Source organism: Culex quinquefasciatus, chromosome 2 (genome assembly GCF_015732765.1).
Source record: "Culex quinquefasciatus strain JHB chromosome 2, VPISU_Cqui_1.0_pri_paternal, whole genome shotgun sequence".
Taxonomy (NCBI): Eukaryota; Metazoa; Arthropoda; class Insecta; order Diptera; family Culicidae; genus Culex; species Culex quinquefasciatus.
In genome coordinates, this window is record NC_051862.1 from 74252936 (window position 1) to 74262518 (window position 9583).

The following is a 9583-nucleotide window of genomic DNA, read 5'->3' on the forward strand; positions in this document are numbered from 1 at the left end:
GGCGTTGAGGTGTCACATCGAGTTTTAGTGCCAGCGACAAAACGGCTTGGACTTGATGGTGTGATAGTTCCGCTGAGATAAAATATAGTGCGGAAACGAGGCGTGATCGTGGAGCAGGTTCATTAACTGGGGACTAGGTTGTGGGAAAATAACTTTGTTTCCGGTCAAGAATCAGTCTGCGATCAGCAGAGAAGCGAGTCAGACGTGCGTCCCTCACAAACCAAAAAAGTGCTTAAAAAGTGCGAAAATGCCTCACGGCAAGAAAAAGAGGCGGTCCTCACCAGCAGGATCGGCAGATTTGAAGAAGCTAAAGAATGCCGAAGCGCTACCTGCAAAGCCAGGCAGTTTGAGCAAGGACGCTCAAAATTCGTCTGGAAACCAGTTCGCTACCCTCCCTGTGGACGTGAGTGAGAAGGAAGAATTTGAACGACGGGAAAAGTTGCCACCCATTTTTGTGAAAACATCGTCATCGGATTCGGTGCGAAAGTGGCTGACCGGGTTTATCAAATCTGGTGCTTTACGAGCTTCCATTCGCTTGTGTGCTGATGGACTCAAAATTCTGCTACCTACCAGAAAGGATTACAACTACGTTCGGGATTTCCTGAACAACACAAAGATTGAATACTACAGCCATGACGATCCAGGTAAACGCCCCATGAAACAGGTCCTCCGAGGCCTGTACGACATGGATGTGAGTGTGCTGAAAGAAGAGCTCAAAACTCTTAAGTTGAACGTGATCGATATCTTCAAGATGACGAGACACAACAAGGACATCAAGTATCGTGATCAACTGTACCTGGTTCATCTCGAGAGAGGATCGACAACGCCGTCTGAGCTGAAAGCAGTTCGGGCAATTTTCAACATCATCGTGACTTGGGAACGTTATCGTCCAGTGCACCGTGACGTGACGCAATGTTCGAACTGCTTGCAGTTTGGACATGGTGGAAGGAACTGTTTCATCAAGAGTCGTTGTGCAACCTGCGGAGGTGAGCACAAAACTCAAGCTTGCGAAACAATCAACGAGAACATCGAAGCGAAATGCTACAATTGCGGCGGCGACCATTCTACCAAGAATCGGAGCTGCCCAAAACGAGCTGAGTTTGTGAAAATTCGGCAGCAAGCGACGACGAGGCACCAACCAAATCGTCGCAAAACACCACCAACTTTCACGGACGTGGATTTTCCTGCTTTGGCGTCACCTGGAGCGGGAGCTGTTCGAGTGGTTCCAAATCTACAGCCATTGCCGTTGAATCAGCGGCAAAAGTTGCAGAGAATACAACACCTCCTGGCTTCAGTCAGCAACCGAGGAAAACCAACCAGCATCAACGGATGAAGGCAGTAGTGACCTGTTTTCACCACAAGAACTTTTGAACATTTTCATCGAGATGACAACAACACTGCGTGGTTGCAAAACTCGCCAGGAACAAGTAAGAACGCTTGGAGGATTTATCTTAAAATACAGTTCGTAGTTTACTCGTTCTAATGATTTTGAATATTTCAATGAATTTATTTTTAGTTTTAAGTTAGGATTAGTTGTTAAAGCGATTTTTTTCTTTTTTACCCAAATGTATTCGATTCAATGCAAAAATGTAAAACAATTTGAAGTAAATAAATGAATGTGAACAGTTAATAAGAAAACGAAAAATATAACAAAGATGAAGAGCATGTAGCCATACCACTTAGAATGTAAATGAAATGTAATTATTATAAGAAAGTTCAATAAAGACATATTTAATTTCAAAAAAAAAAATTTCCGGTCAAGAATGTATAAGGAGATGGTAATTCTAAGATTTTTATTTTTGTTAAAAAAGGAATGAAAGTAAAAGAATACAAAATATTCAAACAAAAGAAAATACAAAAATACTTGCAAAAATACAATCCAAATTCGATTATTCGAAGTTTCTATTGTCCGATGTTCTATTATCTGAAGGTTTGTATGGGACTTCGGATAAACAAATCACGAACAAAGCATTTTTTTCTTTTTCTTGTTTCAAACATCAAATTCTCGTTTTGCGACCCCATCTCAGTGAAATTTTAATAGTTTATTGCCTATTAAATAATAAAATGCATTTTTTCAATATTTCGTCAACGCCATATTGACCGCCATCCTGGATTTAAATATTTTTTTCTTTTTATTCGATTATCCAAAAATACAAACATACAAACATACAAAAATACTAAAAAATAAATAAATAAATAAATTGAAATTACAGGCCATGGTTTCAACATATGAATGATAAAAGTACTTTAAAATGCATTATACAAATGCGACATAAACTTAGAAAAATATTTGTAACGGCCTAAATAAAAAAAAAGTGAACGAAAATGAACAAAGCAAAAACACTCAACCCCCGGTGGTTGGTCACTTTTTCGTTTGACACTTTTTTAGTTTGTACCCCGTTGGTTGTTCAAAGTAAAACTAAAAAGTGACAAACTGTCACTTTTTACACGGGACTCACACTTACTATCAAATCAAACGTTTGGTAGTGAGTGTGAGCTCTTTGTAAAGAGGTTGTCAAACTAAAAATGGGCCCTTTGACAACAGTTGGTGTCAAACGCAAACCATCGGAGTTTCAGTGTAAGTAAAAATTAACATTGTTTGATTCAACGAAATATTCTGATGATTATCCAGGGAGACGACTTCTACACATTGAATGTCCTAACGGCCTGACTTGGCATTAAGGCTTGCATTAAGGCCTGGACGACATTTACTTCCCCATCCAACGGAAGGCATGATCAAGCATTTATCGTCTCAAGTAACTCTAACCATAGACTAATTAGGCTATGCTCTAACCGTGTCGCCGGGGATTGAACCCAGGCCATCTGGGGTTAAAGGCGACCATGCCTAACACTAAACCAACGACAGCGAAAAAAATCCTTTCTCAATGATTCCAAACGAACGTATACCCTACGTAAACTAGGGACCCTAAATAGGGAGACTGGTCGAAGTGAATTTGACGTACCCAAACATACACGAGTTTGACGTATCCAAATGAGCATTTGCCTTTACGCCCAGCAAAACTTGGCAGTGTTGGCAAGCTCAAAACATATGTTGCCAGACCGATTTAGCAATTTTCGACCAGTCTCCCTATTTAGGGTCTCTAACGTAAACTACAGGGACTTAAGTACAAGTGCATGTGATACAAAACATATATTTTTATTTATTTGCAATTGGGTACTAAAGCCCTATGTCAATTTGTTTGTACAACGGTGTTTTTTACACGATTAAAAACCATTTCTGTTCACTTTTTTTTCATTTTAATGCAAAAAAAAAATATTGACAAGACAACATTTTTTCGATGGATCAACTATGGTCTCCTTGGAACGAGCTGTCAAGTAGGAACTTTTCTGTCAAGAAGGACCGCGAGGCTAATTTTTCCAAATTGATTTAAAAATCCATTTTAAACTCTTTGTGATCGTACAAACGGTCATTGTACACTGAAACCCTGATGGTTTGACACCAACTGGTGTCAAACGAACGGGGTCACTTTTTAGTTTGACACCCCTTTTACACGGAGTTCACGCACACTATCAAACGTTTGTTTTGATAGTGTGTGTAAGCACCGTGTAAAAAGTGACAGTTCGTCACTTTTTAGTTTGACTTTGACCAACCAACGGGGTACAAACTAAAAAAGTGTCAAACGAAAAAGTGACCAACCACCGGGGGTTGAGTGTACTCATAAAAATAAGCTTTATCGCTGTAAACAATAATATCAGTAATCCAAGCTTCATTTTAGGACCCAATTGTTTAAACTTGTTATAAAATTGGAAAATTGGGTCCTAAAATGAAGCATAGATTGCTGATATTATTGTTTACAGCGACAAAGCTTATTTTTCTGAGTACAATGACCCTTTGAATGACCACAAAGAGTTTAAAATGGATTTTTAAATCAATTTTGAAAAATTAACCTCGCGGTCCTTCTTGACAGAAAAGCTCCTACTTGACAGCTCGTTCCAAGGGGACCATAGTTGATCCATCGAAAAAATGTTGTCTTGTCAAAAAAAATGTTTGCATAAAAATGAAAAAAAGTTTCAGAAATGGTTTTTAATCGTGTTTTTTACCGTTGTACATGAAAATTGACATAGGGCTTTAGTACCCAATTCCTGTACTTTTTAAAAACTTTTTTAAAATTTTCTATGCTTTTTTTTAAAAAAAGGTCCAATAAACTAAATTTTCCAGTTTTTGCTTTTTGGGTGTTTTTAACTCCGCCTTGAGTCAGGGGTATTAAAAAACACCCAAAAAGCAAATACTGAAAATTTGGTTTATTGAACCTTTAAAAAAAAACTCCAGCTATTATTTACTGTGTTTGTTTGAAATCACCGCACCGCAAACGGCCTCCGTGCGGTGTAATGACTTGTGGTGTTGACGTCCAACGCCCGTTCCCTTTTCGACCGCGCGATTTGATGAGAAGTTGTCAAACAAAACATCTGTCTCTTCTCGTTTTGTCCTTTCGTTCGGCTAGTCGTTTCAGTATTTTTGCAAAGTTTTCGTGATTTCTTGCACCCAAAAAGTTGATTTAAATCAATTTATTTAGTTCCTTAGATTGCCGGTATGTTCTTGTTGAAGAATTTAGTCATCACTGCAATTGAATCGTGTTGTATCGTTTTTCACCAAGAAGTTTCCTAACCTCATTTCACTTCTTTCAGCCGGCTTCTGCAACGAAAATGCCCAAGAACAAGAAGAAGGAAGAAACCTCGGACTCCGACTCCGGACCGGAAGACGTAAGTTGCAAGATGCCTCAATTGCTTAGTTGCCACTGACTTCCCAACTCCCTTCCAGCGCACCCCGGCGAAGAAGAGCAAATCCGAGGCCGGTTCCAGCGGTGGCGCCAAAAACGAAAGCGGCGAGCCGGAGTGGTTCCTGGACAAGAACAAGAAGGTCACCGTGCGGGAGTTCAAGAACAAGGTGTACGTAGACATTCGCGAGTTCTACGAAAAGGACGGCAAGATGCTGCCGGGGAAGAAGGGCGTCAGCCTGCAGGTTCCCATGTGGAAGAAGCTGCTGGAGATTTCCGACGAGGTCAACGAGGCGATCAAGAAGTTCTAGGTGGAGCTTTCGAACGCTGTTGGCAGTAAGTTTCCTTATTATTTTTTTTTGTTTTGTTACCTCTAGGCTGTAAGTTTGAGAGCACTTCCGGAGCGTCAGCGGGAAGAGAGCTGATGCTGCACGGAATGTGCTGTTCTTTTTGTACTTGAAGATAATTCCTAAACTATGAGTCGTAATAAATTGTTACACTTTGCGTAATTTCTGCTGCGGGATTGTTGTTCAGATATAGAGAAAGCCAAAGAAAATCACTGTTTATGATTTGGAAAATTGCATAAGAAATTTAAAAACAATCTGGATTGTGGTCATATTTAACCCTTTTATGATCTTAATGTTTATTTCGTGTCGCCAAGTTATAAATCGAAACTTTTTTTTTGCGAATGCAAACATAAAAATACAGAATTAAATCTCGAGCATTAAAATCCGTTCAAAAAATCGCGAAATTTTGACCATTGTCTTTAAATATAGGGTAGAGTAGTCATCAATGAGACACGGGGAACAATGATAAAATGGCTCTCACAAGTCGTAGTTTCAACCAATCAGGCTCATATTTGGGGGAAAGGTGTGTCTACTGGATACACACACGTCTACCATTATAGTGGCTTTGGTTATGGACGCTCCCTTGAAAAGTTATTCATAGATGTTTGATTCTGGGGTGTAAAAGTAAATTATGGACAAAATTACTTTTTCGCTCGTAGGCTGCCATTAACACCAAAACTAATATTTCTTAAAATTTCTATCGACGTTCCATAGGGATTGAGTTGGGCTACAATGTCGTTTCATTAGGTTTGGCCAAAATTTAGAATATACCCAGAATCCAGGACTGTCTCATTGTTCCCCACTCATTTTAGCTCATGGATAACAATGAGACACTTTGACTTTTCTTCATTAAACTTTTCAAAATCTGTGGAAATCTTTCAAAACATGTACTAAAAGTGATTTTTGGCATATTTATAGAGTTTTAACTTCATTTAACCAAAAATACAAAGTTATTTGGTATAAATATACGGATTTTACAAAATTTAAATACTTTTTATTATAACTTTTGTTAATTAAAGTTTCATGTTGGCAAAATTTCTCTAAAATGTTCAAGGCAAGTCACCTGCAATGGAACAATACAAAAACATGATGTTTTACTAGAAAAATCTTGATTTTCGTAGTGTGTCTCATTGTTCCCCAGCTGTCTCATTGTTCTTGCCAAGTGCGTCTACAATGAGACAGTTGAATAACTCTGGCTGTAGATGTCGGATCGATCTCATATTTTGGTCAATGTTAGAACACATTAAAAGAAAGAAAATGCAACAAAAAGCTCATTAAAACATGCTGATGAAAAAATGAGAAAAATCTTTGAAAGTTGAAAACCAAAAGTGTCTCATTGATGACTACCCCACCCTACTCAAGGTTACGTCTAAATGTGAGCAAATCATTGGATTTGATTTGGTTGTAATCAAATACTTGGAATGATTTCTAAACAATGACTCTTCGACGGCAGAATCTTCATGATTCTTAATCATGAATATGGTATTTATTTGATAAATTTCCTAAAATCCAATTACTAATTCTAGTAGGGCATCAAAATCTGATTAAAGTAGGTACAAAACACCGTACAGCTGAGAACTGTCACTTTGTGCAAAATTAGGCGGTTTCTTAAACGATAATGTGTGCCTCAATGGATTCTGAACGTTAGCGGATCATCGGAATGCGGCCAATTGGAGCGACCATTGACTAAACGGTTGAGTATGTATGTATGTCATCCTTTTGCCGGATTATTAAGGATTTATCAAAATAAAAGACATCTGCACAGTTGCACGAAGCGAGAATCATGCGGGTCAAGATGCAGCTGCATTGAAGAAATGGTAAACTAATGGGAAAAGCTTCCGTAAGCTAATTGGGACACTGTCGGACGCAAAGTAACTGGTTTGACACATTGGTGAGGGATCACACTTTGTTATGTTTCTTAATAAACCCTAGATCCATCGGAAGGAGACTCCAGCCAGAATCGAAACGAGATATTTTGGAAATACGGTGTTACATTGATCCCTGACTGTCGCAGCCAACATAAAGCTAAATTACTATATGCAGTCGTTAAACTATTTGTAAACTACTAGTTATCCGACAATCCACAACGTTTCAATCCTAAGGTTGCTGAAAACACGATAAACTTCGACGATTCCACGTTTATTGAATAAAGTTTGAAATGATTCGTGTGATAAAAAAGTGATGTACGCTCTATAGGTACTTGATTCTGAAGTACGCTGTTGAGAAGCAAATGTTCGCAAAAAATTGCTCGAGGTAATTCAACGATTGTAGCAGATACTCCGGTACGGTTTGAAGATTCCCGACGAACAATCGTCACGTTTTCTTATATATTTTATGTAGATTGGCAAATCAGAAAGACGCATTTTCCTACACTCCATTTATTAAAAGTTTTGATTAGGTTATACATATGTTTAAAATAAATACAGTACAGTTATGGTTATGCCTCACATAAAGTCAATCCTATCGCCTTTCCCGCAAATATCAACCCACTATGTAATATGCAATGTGGTTCGGTTCTCCGGCGGCCCTTACTTCAGGTAGACCGCCACCAGCGTACAGGTGATGAATACTATCGCGAACGGGGTCCAGGTTTTCAGGAATCCCTTCAGCCCGACGTACTTTCCGGCAAAGAACAACCAGAACGCCAACACGACCATGTTCCAGTTAGTGTACTGTTTGTACTTCATCAACGAGAGGGCCATCCCCACATGGGAGTGACAGTTGTCGCAAAACAGGTTATGCATCCGCGTTCCGTACACCACCGACGCCTTCGAGACGCACTCGTCCCACTCGACCAGGCCACCGTCCACGAAGCTCGGCTCCAGCTGCAGGTACCGGGTCGGTCGGCCGAAGCCCATGTTGTCTTCGGACACAAAATACGGCCCGGCAAAGTCCCGGATCACTCCGTTGGACATGGCGATGCCCATGTGGCCGATGAAGGGAAAGAACCAGGTCAGCACCGGGATCGGTGTCCACACGATGCAGAACGGGTACTTGTCGGTGGCAAAGTTGATCGGAGCGGCCACCGTCGGCGGATCGTTGGAACTCTCGCACGAGAGCCGTCTGCTCCGGTCCATCCTAGCGGGATTTCCTGTTCGTTCCGGGATCGAACGGGTTTTTGTTGTGCAGGAATTTTCCGATTTGTATTCTCCAGTGGAGCCGAATGTAAACAAACTTTTCGACACCGAGTTTGACGTAATGTGTTTGTGGTAAATTTATGAATGAATGTGAAAGACAGGCGTGCACCGACGGGACATCTGGCGAGGAGTATTGGAACTCAGCGTTGTGGTGGGTCGGTAGGGTGACCTGATTTGAGTTAGCATATTTTTCGCGATTTTTTAAATCTAGAGTTTTTTTTATTAGGTCCTATAAACATATGAAAGACAATAGTTTATTGGTCCTTTTCAAAAAAAAAAAAACTCTGGAAATATTCATTTTTTTTATTTGGATAAGACTTTAGGTCTATTCCCGTACAGCAGAATTCTGCAATTCTGCACAAAAACGGCAGCAGAGCGTTCTCGTACTTTTCTGCAACAAAAGTAACTTTTCTCTCAGGCAGAACTTCTGCAGTGAGAGAGGTAGAGGTTGCAGCAAAACCGTTCCCGTACTTTTCTGCAAGCTCTCTCTTCTCTTTCTTGTTGAAAAGTTACTGCAATTTCGTGTGATGGATGTTGACTACACGCTTACATAAAATCTGCAAGTTGGGTGAAATTAAGCATATTATTATAAGTTGTAATAGTAAATGATTTTGGGGTAGTTTTGTTATGTCTGGTTTTATTGAGACCGATTTTTTTATGTTAACGATTTCTGGCTTAGTTAATTTATGTGAATGATATAGCGATTTTTTTAGTGTTAATAGTTTTACCTGATAAAAAATTGAAAACTTAAGGCATAGTATTACAGCAAGGCTAGTACCCCAACAAAAAATTGTTCTATAAAAACAAATTGTTTTTAAAAAATTTTAAAAGACACATTTCTTTTGAGTTTGATAATTTCAAATTGATATTTGTTTAGGAATCTTCAAAAATTCTTAAATTCTTAAATTCTCAAATTCTTAAATTCTTAAATTCTTAAATTCTTAAATTCTTAAATTCTTAAATTCTTAAATTCTTAAATTCTTAAATTCTTAAATTCTTAAATTCTTAAATTCTTAAATTCTTAAATTCTTAAATTCTTAAATTCTTAAATTCTTAAATTCTTAAATTCTTAAATTCTTAAATTCTTAAATTCTTAAATTCTTAAATTCTTAAATTCTTAAATTCTTAAATTCTTAAATTCTTAAATTCTTAAATTCTTAAATTCTTAAATTCTTAAATTCTTAAATTTTTAAATTCTTAAATTCTTAAATTCTTAAATTCTTAAATTCTTAAATTCTTAAATTCTTAAATTCTTAAATTCTTAAATTCTTAAATTCTTAAATTCTTAAATTCTTAAATTCTTAAATTCTTAAATTCTTAAATTCTTAAATTCTTAAATTCTTAAATTCTTAAATTCTTAAAT

At 38.0% G+C, this 9583-nt stretch overlaps 2 protein-coding genes across 2 annotated transcripts; one reads left to right on the plus strand and one right to left on the minus strand.

Annotated features, from left to right (window-relative positions):
- Nucleotides 1–4390: 4390 nt before the first annotated feature.
- On the plus strand, nt 4391–5245 carry LOC6045069 (RNA polymerase II transcriptional coactivator). Its single transcript, XM_001862446.2, has 3 exons — nt 4391–4550; nt 4648–4722; nt 4781–5245. Exons 2-3 carry the CDS (start codon nt 4666–4668, stop codon nt 5045–5047), a joined length of 324 nt encoding a protein of 107 aa, XP_001862481.1. The 5' UTR covers nt 4391–4550; nt 4648–4665; the 3' UTR covers nt 5048–5245.
- Nucleotides 5246–7443: 2198 nt separating this feature from the next.
- Nucleotides 7444–8297, minus strand: LOC6045068 (transmembrane protein 222). Its single transcript, XM_001862445.2, has one exon. The coding sequence runs from the start codon at nt 8158–8160 to the stop codon at nt 7612–7614; it is 549 nt and encodes a 182-aa protein (XP_001862480.2). The 5' UTR covers nt 8161–8297; the 3' UTR covers nt 7444–7611.
- Nucleotides 8298–9583: the final 1286 nt, after the last annotated feature.

Bases quoted from the DNA above. Each gene is read 5' to 3' on its own strand.
- LOC6045069 (XM_001862446.2), top strand. From the start codon at position 4,666: ATGCCCAAGAACAAGAAGAAGGAAGAAACCTCGGACTCCGACTCCGGA. The intron at 4,723-4,780 runs GTAAGTTGCAAG...ACTCCCTTCCAG, and splicing joins CCGACTCCGGACCGGAAGAC to CGCACCCCGGCGAAGAAGAG.
- LOC6045068 (XM_001862445.2), bottom strand. From the start codon at position 8,160: ATGGACCGGAGCAGACGGCTCTCGTGCGAGAGTTCCAACGATCCGCCG.